The sequence below is a fragment of the Haliotis cracherodii genome, unplaced genomic scaffold (genome assembly GCF_022045235.1).
Source record: "Haliotis cracherodii isolate W230 unplaced genomic scaffold, xgHalCrac1.p SCAF_9, whole genome shotgun sequence".
Lineage (NCBI taxonomy): Eukaryota > Metazoa > Mollusca > Gastropoda > Lepetellida > Haliotidae > Haliotis > Haliotis cracherodii.
Window position 1 is genome coordinate 51,979,530 of NW_027266343.1, and position 23,966 is coordinate 52,003,495.

The following is a 23,966-nucleotide window of genomic DNA, read 5'->3' on the forward strand; positions in this document are numbered from 1 at the left end:
CTGACCCAATGACGCAGCTCAGCTCTTGATGATAGTTTGAAGGAGGATGAGTAATGCATGTGGGAGGTAATCAAGATTGGTGTCAATCAATGCCATCTGCTCATTGTCGAGACACACATCAACATGTTTCGACATGCTCTCTACCTGCGTATGGATGTATCCTCCTCCAACTTTAATCAAACTGTCCATGTCGGATTTGTCCACCTTTGCAACATTTTCATATGCCGTAAGAGATGCAATGTTAGGTTGTTGCCTGATTAGTTATGAATACCTTGTTCCCATAGTGATTCATGAATTCCCTTTTCAGCTGAGATGTAGTGTGTAGTTGATCATCACTCAGTGCACTCATTGACTTCATAATGTGATGCAAATTGTCCAAAGGAATCGTTTCATCATCATTCTCTTCCAAGTAATAAATGGCAATCTCAAATGCTGTCATCTAGGACATACACTTCGGTCGACCAAGTCTCTGTTTCTTTGGTGGAGCCTCCCCATGTTCAATACAAGCTGCAGGTATACTTGTCCCTCTCCGAAAATTCTTATCACAAGCATGGTGATGGATAGCTTCTTCAGCTGGTAGATTGTATATGGGCACAATACTTGACTGTACCATCTTGGTCCAATCATCTTGCCTGTTGACACAGTATGTTGCAGACATATGTTGAGTAACTGAAGAGCCATCGCAGGGCTGAAGTACACTTCTATATGGATGTTTGTACAAGTACCACATAGAAAACAGTGAGTTTTAAAATTTAAGGCTTTAACATATGATCAAAAGGTTTCAGCTACTTTGATTGCCTTCGGATTTTTATGCATACTTCGACACTGTCTGTGTACCAACAGGCTACAGTTGTATATGATGTCTGGTGCATCGAATTTACAGCAGCATTTTGCTGTCAACTTCACATAATCCTGGGGTTTGTCCAGGTTAACTGGTTCCATACATAGCAAACAAGTCGCCATCTGTGATCTACATAGGACACCTTCAGTTGAGAATAGTCACCTGCGAATAGTAACAGTTGATAGAAATATGGCTGACATGTGTCCAGATACAAATGTTGCTTTTCCGATTATAGCAAATGATTTTTGTGCTAAATGTCTTGATTATATCTTCTGAATTAACTTTTAATAAAGTTTCTGAGAAGCTAATACCATTTGAGAAAAATAACTGCTTCCCGGAGTTTGGATTATCTCCCTTGATTTTCCTTTAAACAAATGTTGATGTTAATTTTAAGGCTCTGTTTCAAATTTTATATTTATATTTGTTCATATTTTCATCAGTTATTCCTCTCGAGAGCCAATCAACTATATAGTATACAAGTTTTCATTTTAGCTATAAAAGAAAAATAGCTTATACATACCTTTATGTTCTTGAGGTCTATCTTTAAGACATTGTATGCTCGGCCGCCATTTTGAAGAAGGGAATACTTTGGGGTTTTTCAATTATATTTGTTTCTAACTTGATTATTTACGTGAAGACAATAAACTGCATGATTTTATGCAAAACGTCAACATTATAATAAATCGGTTCATGTTCTGCAAGAATTACTGATATTAACAAATTTATGTACTTTTTCGTCATTTTGAAGCGTTATTTTAAATTTCTATGTGAATTTTCCTTTCAAAATTGTTAAATATACATTCCTTTGCATTTATCCTGGCAAGCTACTACAGATAGACTCATCATAAATGTTTTTTTTGTTATTGGTTCCACGTTTATGACTATTATTACTTTTCTTGGCGGCCATCTTGGATTTGACCTATTTTCGGATGGTTCCCCATGTCCGATTTTGGTAAACTATTTTTTATTTTAATGTATAGGTGCCAAGGCACCAAGATCCAGCAATAAACCTTTTCCGTCAATTTTGTTGAACCTGGTCCTTTTAATTACTGGACTACAATCGTGCAACAGGAACCATTGATTCGGTTCCATTATTACACATGTGGACGTTACATAAGGTTGTACTTGTCAGAACGTATCTCACATGGCAACAGCAGTAGAATTTCAGCTGCAGTAAGTATTACTTGTTTTGTAAAACTGTCAAATACAAAATAATGGTTTATTTTTGTGAGAATATATCCGAGACTGTCAACTCTCGGAATTACTCGTGATCTCAGGATAAACACAGGTTCAAACTATTTACTAAACATAATATTCTATTCTTTATCTCGAAGTCAGAGTTTTCTATTCCTATATACCGTAATATACGTCAGGAGTCACGTGTCGTATTACAACTACCTCATTTATACATCATACACACGAACGTAAGTTGCCCAGCTATATGTTGCAGTAACGGGAATGAATTAATGTCTCATTAAAGGGTTATGAAAAATATTCGGACACAGTTTACGATCTACGAGAAGCGACCCACGTAAACAACGACCTAATTTCAACGGTACAGCCACGTTTAACTATACATAAGTATTTCATTTACTACGGATATGACTAACCTATTTTAACAGTACATACACGTTTATCTATACATGAATATTTCATTTATTACGGATATGACGAACCTATTTCAACAGTACATACATGTTTAACTATACACGAATGTTTCATATACTACGGATATGATGAACCTATTTCAACAGTACATACATGTTTAACTATACACGAATGTTTCATATACTACGGATATGACGAACCTATTTCAACAGTACATACACGTTTAACTACACATGAATATTTCATTTATTACGGATATGACGAACCTATTTCAACAGTACATACATGTTTAACTATACACGAATGTTTTATATACTACGGATATGACGATCTATTTCAACAGTACATACATGCTTAACTACAGGAATAAAGTATATACAACTGATATAACGAATCTATTTCAACACGTCAGCCATGTTTAACTATACTTGAATACTTTCTATACTACTCATATTCTGAACATATTTCAACGGTACTTCAGTGTTCGTCATAACTATATATGATTGAAGGCATAAGAATATTTCTTTCGACGGATATAACGAACATATGTTCACGGAACCTGAATGTTCGTTACAACCAATTTACTGACTAAGTATATCTATCTAACTACGGATATAAAGAACCAATTTGATGCTCCATCTAAGTTAGTTACAACCCTCTTTCTCTGTTAGACAACGTGGTTAGCATCATGCACTACATTGTCGTGTGTGGTTTATCCCGACTGATGTCGACATGCTTGTACAGTTAGACATGCATCTGTTGACTCGAACTGCTCTCGTCAGGGTTACCGAGGAAACGCGAGACCTAAACAAACACAGTAGCAAACATCAAAACAGAAGCTTGGAGATATCTTGTCTTTTCTTTAACTGCATCTTTCGAGAACATCCGCTCGGACAAACTGTTGACGCGGGAGTGTAGGAAATAGCAGCAGTCAATATTGACCTGCTTGTAACGGAGAAAGGGTCAGTTCTCTCCAAACAGCGGAGCGGGAGTAATCGGGCATGTATAACACTTACTGGCGGATCAAGACAATGTTTGACATTTTTTTGGTGGAAGTTTGAAGATGGTGACATTTTCAAAAAACATCCCGCCAACAATACACTATATGTAGAAGACATCAGGAATTCTTCGTCACAAGTTTGTCGGAATGTGTCATCTTTTTCCACATCGTCGTTTTTCTTTTTCTTTAACACCCGATTCTGTATTGTCGCCAGTCAATATTTTTTCATAATAATTTTAATGTTAGAACGATGCACGTGTATGACTAGCTGTCGCTATGCACAAAATAACGTCGTTTACTCTGTGTAAAACATGTATCTTACACATATACCATACATCACTGAATAAACGTATACCTCACTTCCTCTCTCAACACAATTTCATATATATCTTTTTTAAAGAAAGAAACAAAAAGAAAACACGAGAACCCCTAACCGAAATGCACACACACACACACACACACACACCTCTGAAAATTAATGATATAAAATACAACAAAACAAAATTTAAAAAACAAACTGCAAAATAAACAATAAAACAGCCCTAAGAAGTATAGGATATGTACTGTAGAAGCCGTATATATAGTACATATTTGTTATTACCTACTCGGGAAGACATCCAACTGTACGTTTCACTGTCTCAACCACGCTCAAGGGAACACGGCCGTTATCATGTAATCCATTAACTTATGACCTATAACCCTGAGCCGTGCAGGCTATTGTCGCCCGTAAGCGTATTATCAGGAAACGCTTTCTCTAGATTGATTACCTGGAGATTATACAACAGCTAATTAGCTATTAATTGTGTGAGCACACGCGAAACCTGTGAAACGATAACCGCGACATCAATAGCCTGCAGTCGTTTCTCCCATTGTAAATTGTAATTTAAAATCTTTAGATCTGTGATAGCTGAAATTAAAAATGTATTTCTTCAAAACATCAAAGGACGAAATAAAGATCAGTGTAAATACTAACCTCAGTAATTATTTATCGTGAGTGTAGTGATCTTCATGGGAAAAGAAAATATTCTGAACCCCTTGTTTCTAACATTTTTCTCGTCATATAATTACAATAAATCCCTACACACACACACACACACACACACACACAAACACACACACACACACACACACACACACACACACACACACACACACACACACATATATATATATATATATATATATATATATATATATATATATATATTTGGCAGTCCTATGTAAACTAGGTCCAAGAAATTTAAGACCCACTTTACTGGTACGTTAACTCAAATTGTATGATACATATCTTTATAGGGGGTCATCGAGCGAGAGCTGAAAACTGGAAGCCCTGAACTAATACATGGCCGTAATACTTAACAATGGAATTGCCTGTCTTCACGATGCATCGGTGTTGTACCTATGTGACTTAGAGGACTAATGTGTAGAATGTGCAAGTGAGGCTAAAAAAGTCTTGATAATGTAAGCCTCGTTTTCGGATGGATCAACCAGCGCTTGTAATGAGCGCTCAATGTCTACCTCTAATGATTAATCTACTTACACAGAGTCAACGTTTCAATGTCGCATGACATTAAATACTACATAAACCTATATATGAGTGATTGAGTGAGTATGGTTTTTACGCCGCTTTTTGCAATATTTCAGCAATATCACGACTAGGGTCTCCAGAAATGAGCCCTTGTGGGCCTATATGCAGCACTGGCAGTGTGTGTGTGTGTGTGTGTGTGTGTGTGTGTGTGTGTGTGTGTGTGTGGTAGGGGTGTCACGATAAATCGAAATATCGATATATTGCTATTGGTAAGCACATAAAGTCAATAAATCGATTGTTAAATCAGTTTCCGATCAATAGTATCGATTTCAGTAAGGAACATCGATAGTTTCGATTGTACATGCAATGCTGTTCAAATTTGATTTTCTTTTGATCATGAGTGGTAGTAATTTACCCATGGTAATGTGGAAGTTTCTTTTTCTGAAATTAGTAGGGTAAAGAAAAAACAAATCAGTCATATCTCATATTTTCTTTGTTGTAATGGTTATCACATTCAAAGGAAACTTCAGTTCCAAGGTTTAATTCAACTCTAAAATCCATCTAAAATGATACAGTGAAAACTATCGATATTTATCGCAATAGTTGCTTGCAATATAGATAGTTATCGCTATAGTTGCTTGCAATATCAATAGTTATCGCAATAGTGATTTCCAGACCTATAGTCACCCCTAGTGTGTGGCTGCTTGTACTAGTCCGAACTAATGCCGATTTTATATTGCTAGCCCACTGGCATGACATGCCACAGTTTAACTTGAATACCCCACTCAGACACAGCATACTGACTCCGAGCCGAACAGGCCTAATTTTATCCCCTTTAATGCCGAGCGCCAGGCAGGGTGACAATAGGTACCATCTTTTAACGTCTTTTGATATGACGCAGCCAGCGATGAACCCCCGACCTTCCGCTCTCCCGGTAAAAGCTTTACCACTAGACCACGGAGGCGGTTCTCATTTTCCCCAGAACAAACGTCATACCTAATTCTGACTTTCTTCAAGGTGTCCAAAGGCTAAAGAGCATTGGAGTATACCAGTATACCCGGACACCTGTTCTGGTCGACGAGCCCAGGGCCTATCGACCCGCGGGTTACCACCTCCGACCATCACGGCATGTTTACCGCAGGTATTTGCCGAAAACTGGGGACATCGACCAGGCAACGTTTCGGCGAGTCTACGTCCTTACAGCGTTGTCGACGACGTGCTACAAACACGGTCGTCACCTTTATTGCTGATTTCTTGGGTTTTCACTTTTTATGTTGCTGTTTTCGAACTTTTTGCATTTGTGTTTTGTGGATACAAATACTCCGTGTTGTAGTTATATGTTAACAGGTCGTTGATAAAACATTTCAGCGTTGCACACACATGTTAGTCCAGCGGGTAAATGTGTGATTTTATTCTATTTCTTTGTGAATTAGACGCGCGTCAAGGGACTGCTTGCTTTTGTTACACAAAACTGAAAATCCAAGGTATTCACCACCGAATGTTAGACCATATAGACATATCACATTTAATGCACCCTCCATGGGCTTATGGATTGCGTGGAATTCAGTCACACCGTGTTTGATAAGACGCCATGAGAACGTGAGCTATAAATATTGGTATGTTTACTAACCCCTATACTTGATTTGATTTGGAATTATTAAGTCAAGTAGTTTTGCCAGTGTTGTGGCCGGAGTAGGTGTTGCAGGTCAAGCTGGTCGTGAGTGGCGAATGGATTCACATGAACAAACGCCTCGACCAATATGGTCCGATTATCGCAAGTGAGTGAGTTGGGTTTAACGCCGCTTTGAACAGTGTTCCAGTTATGTCAAGGCGTGTCAGCTTAATGTCGGAGGACAGCCCGGAGTGATGCAGGGCTCATACGTCTACCACCTCGGTGAAACCCGAGAGCATGGGTATGGTGCAGACAAACCTCGAAACATAATCGGGGCGAAACGGGATTCGAACACACAATCATAGGTTTCTGGTGTGCCCAAGGGACGCAACTCTGCACTGGAAATTTCGGCGCCTTAGACGAAGGTCCCATTCAATACTCCAATATAGTATTTAATTGAATGCCACAACACTATTCAGATATAGCATTCAGACGAAGGTCCCATTCGATGCTCCACTGTAACATTCAAATGAATGCCCCCATAACATTCAGATATAACATTCAGACGAAGGTCCCATTCAATACTCCACTGTAACATTCAATTGAATGCCCCCATAACATTCAGATATAACATTCAGACGAAGGTCCCATTCAATACTCCACTGTAACATTCAAATGAATGCCCCCATAACATTCAGATATAGCATTCAGACGAAGGTCCCATTCAATACTCCACTGTAACATTCAATTGAATGCCCCCATAACATTCAGATATAACATTCAGACGAAGGTCCCATTCAATACTCCACTGTAACATTTAAATGAATGCCCCCACAACATTTAGATATAACATTCAGACGAAGGTCCCATTCAATACTCCACTGTAACATTCAAATGAATGCCCCAACACTTTTCAGATATAACATTCAGACGAAGCCCGGCCCCCTAAAAGACAAACAATACAGAAATAGCATTCAAAGAATGCCCAAACAATATTCAGGCGTAACATTCAAAAAGAATGTCCCAGACCGTGCTCCCATATATAAATCAGATGAATGCCCCTATTAATATATTCAGAAAACACTCAAACGAAAGCCCCTATGATTCTGTTTGGACGCGGAGTGGCCTATAGCCGTAAGTCCCATCAGTGTACGTAACGAAATCTCGGCATTTACCGTTGAAGACTCATATGTTCCACATATTTGAAAATGATGTACCTAGACTTGATTCTCTAACCGGAAACGTTATTTCGTGTCATGCTTTACATACATTAACTTTCCCCAAAAAGGAGTTCTTCTGACAGTTTATGTCAGGCCGGGTTAATCTTTGGAAGACGTGCATTACACAGACTTGGTGTGACAATGGTGTAGAAATGAGAATACTAAATATTTCATCTCTAAAACGTGTAGCAGAAATTCTGCGTAAATATTAGCAAAGGAAGTGATGCTCATAGGTCATTTCCCTGACATTGAAACTACATTGTCATATAAACGATTATGATCTACTAAAGACGTAATGTTATCCAACCTTTATCATTAGATGATTAGACACATCACACACAGGCAAAAGAGAGAGAGTTATTTATCGCACATCACACTACACCTACAGCATTAGATGCGACGAAAGTCAATCACCTCATTTAATGAAGCATACGTAATGTTGCATATTTGCCATGGTTACCGTGTAGCCCTTCATAATGACTGTTAGCTGTTCTAAATAATGCTGTGGCTACGTTGATTGTTAGCTGTTCTATATAATTCTGTAGCTACGTTGATTGTTAGCTGTTCTATATAATTCTGTAGCTACGTTGACTGTTAGCTGTAATATATAATTCTGTGGCTATATTGACTATTACCTCTTCTATTTACTTCTGTATAGATACGTTGACCGTTACCTCATCTATAAAATTCTGTAGCTACGTTGACTGTTAGCTGTTCTATATAATTCTGTAGCTACGTTGACCGTTAGCTGTTCTATATAATTATGTAGCTACGTTGACCGTTAGCTGTTCTATATAATTTTGTAGATACATTGACTGTTAGCTGTGATATATAATTCTGTGGCTATATTGACTATTACCTCTTCTATTTACTACTGTAAAGATACGTTGACCGTTAGCTTTTCTATAAAATTCTGGAGCTACGTTGACTGTTAGCTTTTCTATATAATTCTGTAGCTACGTTGACTGTTAGCTGTCATACATAATTCTGTAGCTACCTTGACTGTTAGCTGTTCAACATGATTCTGTATAGCTACGTTGACTATTATCTGTTCGGGGTCACGACAAGCCAAGTCGTCTAAGGCGCCGCGATTCGCTGTGCAGAGTTGTGTCCCTTGGGTACGCCAGAAACCTATGATTGTGGGTTCAAATCCCGGTTCGCCCCGATTATGTTTCCTGGTTTTGTCAGCACCATACCCGTGCTTGTGGGTTTCACCGAAGTGGTCTGAGACCTGCATCAGTTCGGGCTTCCCTCCCATGCACATTAAGCTGACACGCCATGATATAACTGGAATACTGTTAAAAGCGGCGTTAAACCCAACTCACGCACTATTATCTGTTCAACATGTTTCGGGGGCTACCTGTAAGTAAGTCTACCAAGCCGACCCATGCAGATACAAACACGGAGGTAATGACAGAGATGGTACATATAATATTTACGATATTTATGTATGGCCTGTCTCCAATCAGGAATGAACCCCATCAGTGATTAGGGCAGTAACTGGTCCCCAGCAAGATGTGCAGCAGATCAGACTCGCCAACTTGGTTGGTAGCATGTACTCCGACGACGTTGATTATTGCTCATGATATCAATCACTGGCTTGTGAGGCCCAGACTCGATTATTTACAAACCGCTGTCATATAGTTGCAGTATTATTGACTGCGGTGTTAAAGAAACAAAAACAACCAACCAACCGGGAATATAGTTGGTTGGTTGGTTTGCTGTTTAACGCCGCACTCAGCAATATTCCAGCTATATGACGGCGGTCTGTAAATAATCGAGTCTGGACCAGACAATCCAGTGATTGATATCATGAGCATCGATCCACGCAATTGGGATCGATGACATGCATCAACCAAGTCAGCGAGCCTGACCACCCGATCCCGTTAGTCGCCTTTTACGACAAGCATAGTCACCTTTTACGGCAATCATGGGTTGCTCAAGACCTATTCTAACCCGGAATCTTCACGGGTCCCGGGAATATAGACATTGGCAGCCTTTTCTTACATAAAGGAACTCCCAACAAACCCCCGTGGTGACACACAGATCACCCGATAGAGGAACCAAGGAACGAATTGCCAAAGCTACTTAATGTACGACATTAGCTATGATGGCCTGGATAACTTCAGAGTACAAAGGTGCTCTAAATACCCCTTTTTGTTGGAAAACACTTCATCCTCACGGGGAAGATGTGAATACATTCAGCTGATGCAAAGTATATGATAACCCCAGATGGTTGAAATATTATATTCATACACGTTTCATGGTACTGGTTTTACGTTATAGAAACGAGGACATGATTTACTAATTTGTTAAGGTGTTCTCAAAATGAAAGTCGTTCAGTGTAAACGATGAATCACCGTCTTTGTGTGGAACCAGTCTGGGTTTATACGGTGCCGTGGTATGGAAGCCTCAAGCACGTATCTGTATTAGCTCAACTCGTCAGGACAGGTAGAGGTAAAGTGATTATGCGTACTGTCTGTCCGTAAATCTGTAAAACACATCTATGACTTTTGTAGAAATGTTAAATGTTTGCGTGCATATTAGTTGGGACATGGTTGAATGTGGTTACGTGACTTTGAAACAGGATCTCAAGGGCTTCGTTGAGGAAAACAAGGCCATGCTTTCACAGAGACGGCTTGAGATAGTTTAGTTATTAGCCTGGTACGTAGCTAAACTAGGATTAAACTATGATAAGGGACTGAATTTGCAAAATGTTTTCGAGGGCCGGGTCTCCATAAAACGACGTCCCAGCTCTGAAGTGAGTAAGTGAATATTGTTTTACGCCGCTTTTAGCGAAATTCCAGCAATATTACGTCGGGGGACACCAGAAATGGGCTTCACACATTGTACCCATGTGGGGAATCGAACCCGGGTCTTCGGCGTGATGAGCGAACGCTTAAACCACTAGACTAGGGTAGTGTGTAGATAACCGGACCTTTTGTACACACGGACCTCAAATGGATGGCCCAGATATTCCGGGGATGGGTCAACAGATTAGTCGTGCCAGGGTGGAATGATCGCGGGTTTGAATCCCAGATTTGTCCCGATCCATGGTTTGTCAGTACCATTTCCGTACACGTGGAGTTCACCGAGCAGTAATCGTCAGAGACCTGCATCAGTTCGATCTTTCCTCCCCTTTTAATCACACACGCTGTGATGTAACTGAAATACTGTTCAAAGCAGCGTTTAATCCAACTTACTCACTCACTCTTGATGACAAGCAGTCGAGCAAAGTTTCACCCTACCCGAAAGTTTACCATAATCAGATTCAAAGACACCCCTGAGGATCCGGGTCAGAATAGGTCTTCAGCAACCCATGCTTGTCGTAAAAAGGCGACCATGTTTGTCATAAGAGACGACTAACGAGATCGGGGGGTCAGGCTCGCTGACTTGGTTGATGCATGTCAGTGTATTCCAGTTGCGTGGATCGATGCTCATAATGTCAGTCGCTGGATTGTCTGGTCCAGACTCGATTATCTATCACTGGAAAAAGATCACTGATTCGGAAACGTGAGTTTGCAGGATAAACGAGACTTCTAAACTACCGAGGGAGCTAAGTTGTAACCAAGACCACTAGTATATATCACAATGTAGCCTGTCATGTGTTTCTAGTGTAAAAGTTACACTCTTTGCGCTCGTGTGTCATTCAATGACCTCTCTGCTCACAGCAACAAATAAATATCACCTATGTGTGCTCTCCGGGCCATTAAACAACCTCATTACCTTCGTACCTCTCTACATCACTTGTCCCCAACTGGTATATTCATGATTCAAATAAAAACTGTTTTCAATACCCCCCCCCCCCCCCCCCCCCCCCACACACACACACACACAATGGAGTTTAGCTGTTGCAACATCATACACGTCCTTGCCTGACTGTTTGGCCTTATGATAACAGTATGGACACCCCTGTACAACTTGTCTACCTCGCCCTTCGCTCTCCGTATCCTTATTCAAGTTTAGCAACTATTCAAGCTAGCGCACAGGAACCAATTTCCACTTATGTGTCAACGAGTATTACAAATATCCCTGCAGCCTAATTGTCAGTAACTATATATCATCGCCTCTCGCATTCAGTAAACACAACCCTGTTCTGGAGACGTGCTCGGCTCAATAGCTCTCAGTCCCCTTCAATAATGTGTCGGGGTACATGGGCTACGATAACTGTATTTACGCCTCCTAATAAGTACTGTTGACCATGTCTGTAAGCAATTCCAACACAACAAGGCAGCGTCGTCGGTCCACATAAACTCGTGGTCAGCGACAACACAATTGGCCCGTGTCCGCCACACCAGGGAGACCACGTGACGACACTTTACGCACACCTGCCAACTCTACTTCTTTAATCCTACAAGCGCCGTCGAGAACACGTTTAGAAGTGCTAAACTGTTCCATGTTAATCACTTGGCTGTTTGTGTGATATTGTCCCCGATAATAGACTGTTGGTCACTTGTATACACGGGTGATATACGCTCTGTTATAGCATGGGTGTGATGTATGACGCCTATTTCAGCATAGATTACTTTCATACATGCATATCACAAACTTCTACAACATTCCTGGTTAAACCCTGGGCTTATCATGCTAATATAGCCGCCGTGTTAAAACCAGGTATATCGGCTTGGCATTTACACACAACCTGGGTTAGGCCTGTATTGTGAGCAGTGTTCAAAGTGACTTCATCATCTGATGCCGCATCTCAATGACCTGCTCGGCAAACATCTCCATGGCGGATCCTTCATCACCTCGTGTTGTAACTGTATCTAACTCTCTCGTCACACATGTTATTTATCTGCCAAACACCTATTACGTACGAAATAGCTTGAAATTCCGGGTACGTTGTCAATAATCTGACAAAAAGTACTTTCCTCAATATTTGTTATGCAAATTCAGATAATCTGATGATGGGAGACATATCTTAATTCACATGGCCCCCAAACACCATCTGAAAAAGATTGTTCTTAATTTTCGTTGCATTAGTATTTCTTAATCGTTTACTCCTAGAGTTTTTAGTTAATATTGTCTCTATTCCACGTGTAGCCTAGTCAGGGTGAGTGAGAGTGTGTGGGTGACAGTGTGTGTGTGAGAGAGTGCGTTTGTGTGAGTGTGTGTGTGTGTGTGAATGTGAGTGTGGGTGTGAGTGTGGGTGAGTGAGTGTGAGTGTGAGTGTGAGTGTGTGGGTGTGAGTGTGAGTGTGAGTGTGAGTGTGAGTTGACATCAACGAAGCCCTACGAATACAACATATTCAGCACCCGCAGCTAAGACTTGGACACTCTAGATGACCTCCCATGTAAATACTACAGTGGCCGACGTGGTCACTCAATATCTCGAAACCTTTGATATTCTTGGGGAGTGGGTTATTTATTTGAAAAAAATAATCTTGTTCCAAGGAAAAATGAAAATACTTTAGGGGCGTGATGAAGGAGTAAGTATATACTCCGAAACGTTGTGTTCCTCATAATAGAAAAGTTGACATTTATAAATTCTTTCAAAGGCTGGAAATAAATTATTCTCATGTTTTAACCGCTTAACAATGATTCGGTGTAAATGCTCGATGTCCTGGAAACAAATCGAATTGTCCGATTCCGCGAGCAGCGAACTAGTGGGACTTCTGTTTCCCCGGGTGGCTATGGGAAGTAGCCTGGAAAGTAGCCTGGAAAGTAGCCTCACAGCTGCAGAGGCCAAGTCTCTAAACATCGCCTCTGATGTTCTGGGTGAACCAAGGACGTCTGAGTGTTTATTGAGAAACCAGCAGACGTCAAGGATTGCGACCATATTGTGTTCCATTGGAGTAGATAACCCAAGAACATGGGTGAACTTGTTATTATCATACCTGCCCTAATTGTGTTGTACCTGCCCTAATTGTGTTGTACTTGCCCTAATTGTGTTGTACCTGCCCTAATTGTGTTGTACTTGCCCTAATTGTGTTGTACCTGTCCTAATTGTGTTGTACCTGCCCTAATTGTGTTGTACCTGCCCTAATTGTGTTGTACCTGTCCTAATTGTGTTGTACCTGCCCTAATTGTGTTGTACCTGCCCTAATTGTGTTGTACCTGCCCTAATTGTGTTGTACCTGCCCTAATTGTGTTTTTCCTGCCTTAATTGTGTTGTACCTGCCCTAATTGTGTTGTACCTGCCCTAATAGTGTTTTTCCTGCCTTAATTGTGTTGTACCCGCCTTAATTGTGTTGTGCCTACCCTAATTGTGTTGTTCATTGTGCTATTTCAGACACAATAAAACCAGTAAAGCCACCATGATTGAAACTCAATGGAGAAACTCTTTCGTCATTACCGTTTGATAATAATCCTACATATTCCCAAGAGTGGTCGAACGCGTTCTCAAAAATGCTCCAACATGTCCCAAGGGCGACAATCATTCAGTATAGATCAGTATCCCATTAGAGATGATTCATAGCGCCCTAGGCTGACCTTCTTGACGTGCAGCACCAGAAAGGACAATAAGTGACCACTGATCACATGATCCGTGACACACGAAGGATGACAACCTGTGCCCGCTGACCACATCATCTATGACACACAAGGGAGGGCAATCTGTGACCACAGACCACGTGATCCGTGCAAGAACGAGGTGGCACAATCTTTGAAAATCTGTGACCACTGACTACATCATCTGTGACACACAAGGGAGCGCAATCTGTGACCACAGACCACGTGCTCCGTGCAAGAACGAGGTGGCACAATCTTTGAAAATCTGTGACCTCTGATTTCGTCCTCCCACCCAGGGCAACATCCCTCCAGTAATTGTTGTCGTACTTATACAGACTTTTACTTCAATTACATGCATAAATGCTTTCAAATAGTGTCACCTGGGGGTATATACAGGTGTTAGCCTTACCACGGCCTTGATTACAGGTGTTAAAAGGTGTTTATATACTCTAGGTTGAGGGAGGACATGTGCATGGCATATTTCAAAATTCCAAATTTGTTCTCCAAAATAATTAAGCAACCCTAAAAGCCCCCATAGGTTGCCCCACCTCTTCGGATATACCCTTTTCGACCAAACACTAAATGGCCTGGTGGGCCCTTGCGCGAAATACGCATATGTCGGAAAGCGCACGTTAAATTCCCAATTTAAGTAAGTATGGACACACGAAACGGAAATCATATACTATGAAGTTAGAAAAAAACGTGGATTACATGGGGTTTCTTTAAGTTTTTCCCTAAAGGAAATCTGTCGTTTGAAATAAAACGTCGACTGACATTTCCTTTATGAGTGCTTGTATTACTTTTGCAGTTCTTACTCGGAAGTGGTACTTACAGTATTCAGTGATTATATTCAGAGTGACGTTCCTACACGCCCAGATAGCCTGTGTTCACTCTCGTTATGTCCTGTTGGAGTGGGTGAGTGAGTGAGTATGGTTTTACGCCGCTTTTAGCAATATTCCAGCACTATCACGGCGGGGGACACCAGAAATGGGCTCCACTCATTGTACCCAAGTCGGGAATGGAACCCGGGTCTTCGGCGTGACGAGCGAACGCTTTAACCACTAGGCTACCCGACCGCCCCTGTTCTGTTGGCACGACGTCAGTGAATGTGCATTTGTGGGACGGACCATTTGATTTTCTGCGGGTATGGGATGGGATGGGGTGGGGTTGGGATTTTATATTGAGACCAGATATGTTTTCAGCTACAGATAGAAAACCAGATATATTTTGATATACCTGCTGACTGACATACTCGTTGAGTGATATACCTGTTGACTGACATACTCGTTGAGTGATATACCTGTTGACTGACATACTCGTTGAGTGATATACCTGTTGACTGACATACTCAATGAGTGATATACCTGTTGACTGACATACTCGGTGACTGATATACCTGTTGACTGATATACTCGTTGAGTGATATACCTGTTGACTGATATACTCGATGAGTGACATGCCTGTTGACTGACATACTCGGTCAGTGATATGCCTGTTGACTGATATACTCGTTGAGTGATATACCTGTTGACTAATATACTCGTTGACTGAAATACCTGTTGACTGATATATTCAATGAGTGATATACCTGTTGACTGACATACTCGTTGGGTGATATACCTGTTGACTGATATACTCGTTGACTGATATACCTGTTGACTGATATATTCAATGAGTGATATATCTGTATCTACAGACTGATATACTCGTTGAGTGATATACCTGTTGACTGATATAATCGGGGAGTGATATACCTGTTGACTGATATACTCGGTGTGTGATATACCTGTTGACTGATATATTCATTGAGGGATATATATGTAGACTGATATACTCGTTTAGTGATATACCTGATGACTGATATAATCGGGGAGTGATATACCTGTTGACTGATATATTCGGTGAGTGATATACCCGTTGAAAGCGGCCTTATACCCGATACACTAACTCCTGTTTGCCGTTATTCCAACTATTGACGCTGTCGATGTGGTTGTCGAGACATCATTACAACGTTATCGCCCGTAATCCATTATTCATCAGCTTCACTCCATTGTTTAACAGACCCGTGAAGATCCGGGGTACAATAGGTCTTCAGCAACCGATGCTTGCCGTAAAAGGCGACTATGCTTGTCGTAAGAGGCGATTAAGGGGATAGGTTGTCAGGCTCGCTGACTTGGTTGATACATGTCATCGATCCCAGTTGCTGGATTGATGCTCATGATGTCAATCACGGGATTGTGCGGCGTTATAAACAAACATTGTTTAACAAACAATATGAGAGTTCCAACCCTATTCATCTGGTACAGACAGAACCGTCAGAACTGTGCGCTTACTGCTTGCAGATGTCTTTCCTTATTTCGTCTGTTGTTTCAGTATCGTTCCCTGTGTGCCCCATGCACATCAACATTCTGCTCAATAATAGAACGGCGGGCTTAAGTTTCAAAGCCAACTTTCTCACCCAACCCCACAGCAAACAGTTTATTTGCGTTTTACAGAAAAAGATTATTGACATAGTGTTCTCATATTCCCAGTTCTCATGAAAACAATGTATACTTTGACATAAGCCCTGACCGTCCAACATGGCGAAATGACGAGGGCAGATCAAGTTCCTCGGATCCGCAAACAGCGCCATTAAAACCAACGAACTTAGATTTACTCAACCAACAGTGCTCGAAAATATAAACACTCAAGCATATGACAGCGGTCCCTCAAACCCATTTCCTTTAATCCCCCCAACTGTCAAGTTATCTACAGATGATAACAGTGGCGATATGAACCTCTTAACCTCGGCCCGTCTCTCAGCAAACAACCCCCATCAGATCAGTGTGCAAACGCGGGGGTCAGCACACTTCACTCTCCCAAACCGTTTATTGGACCCGAAGTCCATTTTCTGTAAAAAGTCAAAATGTTTATGATTCGGTGATTTGTCACGTTTCTTTAATGCTCTGATATCGTAGGAAGTGGACCCTGAAATTGGTTATGGGTCATTTCACATTTATAGCCAAATGAACCTTCAGACTTTAGGCATAAACAGTGTGTATAACCTTTAATAGACCCTGTGTATTGTATTCTGTAATGTCACAAGACAGGTTAACGTAATGGCTACACTATATATGAGGGTCAGGAGAAGGGCGCGTGTGTGTAGGCATGTAGGTGTGTGTGAGTGTGAGTGTGTGTATATAGGCGGCGTGTGTGTGTGTAGGTGCGTGTGAATGGATGTGTATGTGTGTGTGTGTGTGTGTAGGTGTGAGTTTGAGAAAGAGAGAGTGTGTTTAGGGATGTGTGTGTGTTGGAGTGTGATGGTAAGTGTGTGTGTGTGAGAGAGAGCGTGTGTGGTTGGGGTGGAGGGAAATAAGCCTTTATTGACACTACAGTAGGTTCTTATGAAAACAATACTTCCATGCATGGGGTATAGAACTTGACTGGGACTCTCTATTTATGATAATCTGGGTATATGTTAATCTCAGCTGCTTGTTTCTTACCCTTCAAGTCAGCATTCTGACTTGTACTGAACAATCGTTGAGTTTATCTAAACGTTTTACCTGAGCATATCAAAGACCTGTGATTATCTCACCTTCTCTGCCGGAGTCCTTGCTGTTATCTGTCTCCCCGGCGTCGTCTGAGAGGGGGTCAGCTGCGACCTCTGGAGGGAGAGGGAAAGCTTCTGCAGCCATTTGCACTTTGGTCCCGGACGATTGTCGTCTGCGCCGGATTGTCGTCTGCCCGGGACCCCCCTGCGAGTCCTCCTCGACTGCCTCCTTTCGGGTTGAGCGCTTGGGTACATAGCGGTATCGTAACATTTACAAGTTCCCACGCTTGTCATTCAGACACCTCATCAACAACAAACTTCTCCAGTTTCGATCACTATCAGGTATTCCTCTGTACTGCTGCGAATTATCTGAACAGGTTTGTTTGATTCTGATAACCAGAAGAACGCTGTTTCCACATTTAACTGAATATGCACAACACTGGAACTACACACACCTCCACGTGTTCCCTTCAACACGGAACACTTATCACTGTTAGTATCCCTGTAGATAAAAACAAGTCAAAGTGCGCAAGTCGTTGAACTTCCGACAACAAAGGTATTACAGTATACTACACGCTGTTCAACTCCATAGTTGGAAAATAAGATGAACCAAAAGTCACATAGACTTCACATCCAACAGAACACCACTAACACACGAGTTCTGAATATCCTTGTTCCAAAGACGATGCTCTCAGCTGGGCGGTTCCAGATCTAGTTCCCACGGAGACCCACCTCATAGGTGGCGATGTTACCACAGATTCCCGCTGTGTATGTCATCAGCGCGTCTTCAGAGGACGACACATCCCACCCTGTCGATCATAGTCGCCTGCAGCTACTACCACTACTACATGATCAGCTGGCGGGTGGATAGGTGCATGGATGATATCCACGCTTCACTTACTTCCACTCAGCATCTGACATCACTGGGAGATCCCTTCAGACTGGATGCGCTGCTTTGATGACAGGGTTTAATCCAGTGCTGACACTGTGACACAGACGTGGAGCTCGCTCCCTCACAATGTTCTCCCGGTGTACGACAAACCGCCACAGCACGGCTATTGTCCGGGATTGCTAACTCGGGTGTGACAGGTTCCAGAAGGATAGCTTCAGCACACGATATGTTTACTTCTGAATCTGCTCCGTGAAATAATTCAGATAAAGCCTTCATATAATATATTCCGGGCTGCTAGTAATGCATGGCCGGGCAAATTGGAAGGAGATATATCATCCATATGTTTATTTAGAAAGCTAATCCAGGATATGATAAAGTACTTTATGAAACATACCTGTCCTCATAGTGTCTTCCTTTGAAGATGCCTATCCGGGCAGGCTGTATAGATGTAACTTTCAGTAGGTGATATGTTTATTCTTAATCCACTTGAGAAATAGTAAACAGTACGTTGTATAGAAGCATATATGTATCCAATGTGTCTTCTGGTGTTATCCTGGCAAGCCGATGGTGATTATTTTCAACAGATGATGTGTTTGTTTTTAATCCACTGAATGAAAAAGTTGAACGCTGATATAATGCACGATTATTGCGCCAGTGTATTGCCTCTTCATCTGATGGAGATGAGGGGACAGAAAGTGGTTCTGAAAGAAGAAAATATTCAAGGTATTCCCCTCTTCTGGTGCGAGAACCGAAAACACCAAGAGGATGGTTACTAGCAGACGATATATGTTTATCCCGCGATCTGTTCAATGAAATGATATACACACGCTGATCTGCATGTTTGTCCACATGTCGTTTGCAACAGTGATCTCAAAGTCGTCCGCAAACCTGGACATGCGTTGATCCGTCACAAGTCCGGTCCAAGATAATACCCAGTTTGTAATGTGGATTACCGGAGTTCAATAGCTATTGTTATGTTGAAGAATCAGAACAGACGATACAATGTCTTCCTTGTGAGTGATGGTGTTTTCTCAGTACAAACTGTTGACAAATAGGCCTCTTGAAGTTTGTTGATACAGTTTCGAGTGTGTCTGATCCTGATAATTAAGACAGTTAACACCTATCCGCCAGTGAGGGTCACGTTTCTCTCGAAGTAAGGTTGTTGAATTCTGAATGCAGTCGGCGATGTGGAGAGAGACTGAGCGACACCCGTTGATAGTGCAGACAGATCCTACCTACATACACTTGTTACTCGAGTTGAATATCGCCCAGTGAAGCCTTAATGACAATGTCCAGGTGCGCAACGATTTAGTGACGCAGAGTAAATTATAACTTACACCTTTTTCACTAGTTAACGAAAACACGCTGTCAAAACGATAAACTCAACGACAGGTGGTAGTGCTGCCGTGCACCATGCAGTGGCAGTTGCCACGGGCTGTGCACACTGTGTGCACAGATGTATTAATCACACTACACGTACTGGTCTTCCATCGATTGGGTATAGGATCAAATGAATCTAGTATCACCTTGGTATCCAACGTATTGTATCCTGCCCCGGATTGCTGCTGCATCAAATACCAATAAAAGTCACGCCACGAGAGGTCCTTTGACAATAAGACGCTTGCATTTTGTTCACTCGTGCATTTCTTAGCATTTGAAACACAATAAATCAGAATTGTACAGGCCAGTGAGCGATGGGACGACAGGGATTGTGCTTTCGGGCCCACTAACGTATCCCGATAGCTGTCGGTGAACTGGGGGACTCACAGCTATCCAGGCTGTTTGACCGGGGACACCCGTAACATCCCCTCCTAATAGTTCAAGGATATTCGCAACTTGAGGAGTGTAAATAAACAGTTCTACTGCATCTCTACCCTTTCAACAAAAGCAGGTAAATAAACCTACAGATTGATATAAATCCAATTTTAAGAAATAATCACGTGAACAAATCCGAGCGGTTTTGAATTTACACACACTGAAGGAAGGCCACGATGGGAAAGGAGTATTTCACTCTTGCGTACAACAGTTTTCAAAAGATGACGATCATCTTTTGAAGCAAGCTGTCAAATTGTCCAGACGTGCTGTCTCGTATCATCATAGTACATGATCGTTATCTTCTTCTTCTGCATGTGTCGTCTGCTGCTTGTCACATGTCGTCTGCTACAATTCGTCTGCTGCTTATCGCATATCGTCTGCCAAAGTCCCACAGAAGGTAAATGTGACCCAGCAGTTGGTTCGGTCCGAGCGGAGGTCACCGAGGGCTTGAAGACGATAGACGAAGCGGTGTCGGCTGATCGATTGCAGAGGAATTCCAGTGCGAGCTCAAATGGAAGTCTGAGAAAGGGATATAGTTCTTAGATCAAACTTGCCAAGCAGAAAATCCTCTCCACACACCGAATGTCCTGTATGAATGAGTGTGACAGGCTTTAACCTGTTGTTGTTCACCTGTTGCCGTAATGAGCCCAATGAGACTGATCTCTCGCCTGCGTGACAGCCAGGCCAGGTTCGCCAACTTAGGGCGAGAATTACCCCTGCTCAAACAGACGACAAATTATTGAACTTAACAAGGAGCGTGATAAGTGGCTCGATGGATAACGCGTTTCTCAAGTAGCGCATTTACATTTAATCTGTCTAAGATCGTTCTGTGGTATTTATGAGTAGGTGGTACTCGGCACGAAATGCCAAAGGTGCAATATCAGCATATTTCTTTATGGCATATATAATTTGCATTAATTTTGGTATTTTATGAATGAGAAGTACGCAATAACGCGGAGTACCATTCATGACGTCACCTTGGTCCCTACAAGGATGTAATAATAAGATTGCACACTGCAAAGCACCTTTCAATAGAGACATGTTCCTCTTGGTCGTATTTGCGTAGCGTCATCGTAATTTGATAAAATTAAAACACCATTACTATGTCGACAACGTCTATAGTCTATTCAGATTTTGAAATTATATGACCCACAGAGAATATACTCAACCAATACTAAGGACATGTGCTTCTAAACCAATGTTAAGTATATGTGCTTATAAACCAATAAAAACATTCGTGTTTCTCAACCTGAACTAAGAATACGTGCTTATAGTCAAGTACGATGAATATACGTGCTTTTCAAACAGAACTCAGAATACATGCTTATCAACCAATTCTATGAGCACGTACTTCTAAAGCAACATACTTGATTCTAAACCAATACCTAAAATACATGCTTATCATCCTATAAACAAATGTTCGTGCTTCTACACACCGCTACTGAGATTACGTGCTTATAAACCACAACTAAGAACACGCGCTTCTAAACAATTACTATTAATACGTGCTTCTCAAGCAAAATGAAGAATAAACTTAAATTTAAACCAATACGTCCCGTGAACATGACATAACGTCCGGGTTAGAATATGTATTCAGCAACCCATGAGCAACCAATAGAGGCGACAAACGGGATCGGGTTGTCAGCCTCGCTGACTTAGTTCATGCATGTTATTGTATCCCAATTGCGTAGATCGATGCTCACGATGTCAATCACTGGATTGTCTGGTCCAGATTCGATTATTTACAGACCGCCGTCATAGAGCTTGAATATTGGTGTATGCGGCGTTAAAAAAACCCAAAACAAACAACAACAAATAAAACAAACTAAACCAATACCCACAATACATGCTCACCAACCCATACCAAATATGCGTGCTTCTACAAACCACTACTAAGAATAGGTCCTTATCATCCAGTATTAAGGATAGGTGCTTCTTTATCTAATACTAAAAGTGTACGCGTTCCAGGTAAGTGTTCCACATTAAGGAGGTGAACGGCCTCAGTGGATGTAGGTCTCTATTGTGTACATGCTTTATAGGGTTAATATTTCCGTTCAACTTTGGTGTCATTTATCAGCGGACTGACCCCACATGTTAATAAGTCTTATTACAATGTGTAAGTCATATTCAAGTAGCCATACAAAATGATTGGTCCAGTGTTCCACGTCCTCCACTGCGGCAGGACCGACACGGACGCTGTGTTGCCAGGCGACGCAGGTCGGCGTGGCATGAGGAGGAGCATTAAGTCAATACTTTGGTCGCTGGATATATTTGTACATTGAAATTCCCGGGATTCTAGTGCCTCTTGTTGAAATGGTCATCGTCAGACGCAATAGTAGCCGTCGACTCACGGGAGGAGTGGCTAAAGTGCTGTAACGCCGCTTTCAGCAGTAATATGGCCTATCAGGTTTCACACGGGATGAATGCCCAAGGCTGTAGATATTTCTCAAGAGGAAATGTTTCATTATGGCAGAGAATAAAGGATTCATATCTGTAATCATCGGTTCCTTGTTCGGTCAAGGGACGCAACTCTACAGACTGAGAAATCGATGAATTGTGTGAACATTGAGATGTGTCTCCGTCACAGACTGAGAGATCCATCCATTTTTTGTGTCACCATTGAGACGTGTATCTCCGTCACAGACAGATATCCATGTATTGTGTAACCATGGAGATATGTGTCCCCGTCACAGAATGGTAGATAAATATATGTTCTTACGCATCTGTGTTTGAGGAAGCCATTTCAGATAACCGGTATCAAACGTATGCCGTGTTTGGGTACTACGTGGTGGTGACCTTAGGTTTGGTTATGACAGACCCTTTCCTGACTGTTATTCTGTTAAGTTTCTCCACACCCTGGAGCAGTGACGACTTAGCATACTAAGTTGACCACATGGAGCTCCGGATAGGAGAGTAAAGTTGCTCGTCATTCAATTGAATTAGTGAGTGAGTATGGTTTTACGCCGCTTTTAGCAATCTTTTCAGCAATATCACGGCAGTGGACACCAGGAATGGGCTTCACACATTGTACCCATGTCGGGAATCGAACCCGGGTCTTCGGCGTGAGGAGCGAACGCTTTAACCACTAGGCTACCCGACCGCCCCCATTCAATTGAATGCAGAACTGATTCTCATGCCCCGCGCTTTTTGTTTACCTACTTGTTATTTCCGGGACGGTTTCGTAAAAAAAAAGTATGAAAGTATGAATGCAATAAAATAATCTTGGAATACAAAAATAAAACTTGTCAACCTTTCTTCTTATTCAGTTTGTCCTTGCTGTAGTGAAGTCATGACTTCAAACTGTTTCAACAAGCAGTACAATATCTCTTATACAAGTGGTGGGATATATCGATTGTGTCTCCCTTGGAACCATCTTCCCGAGGCAAGGGAGTTAACTGGCTGTAACAGTCCACCACGCCTCTGAAAAATGCTTGGAACACACGAATGTACAGTATCCATAGTTATAGCGGAG

At 41.7% G+C, this 23,966-nt stretch overlaps 1 protein-coding gene across 3 annotated transcripts in view; it reads right to left on the minus strand.

Moving 5' to 3' along the window:
* The window catches only part of LOC139452096 (regulator of G-protein signaling 12-like), a 66,327-nt gene extending 46,364 nt beyond the window's left edge, over positions 1–19,963 (minus strand). For all 3 annotated transcript variants that reach the window (XM_071233412.1, XM_071233411.1, XM_071233414.1), the window contains exon 1: positions 17,833–19,963. In XM_071233412.1, the coding sequence (XP_071089513.1) occupies positions 17,833–18,058 (226 nt within the window). In that variant the 5' untranslated portion in view covers positions 18,059–19,963. The remainder of the gene's footprint in view (positions 1–17,832) is intronic.
* Positions 19,964–23,966: the final 4,003 nt, after the last annotated feature.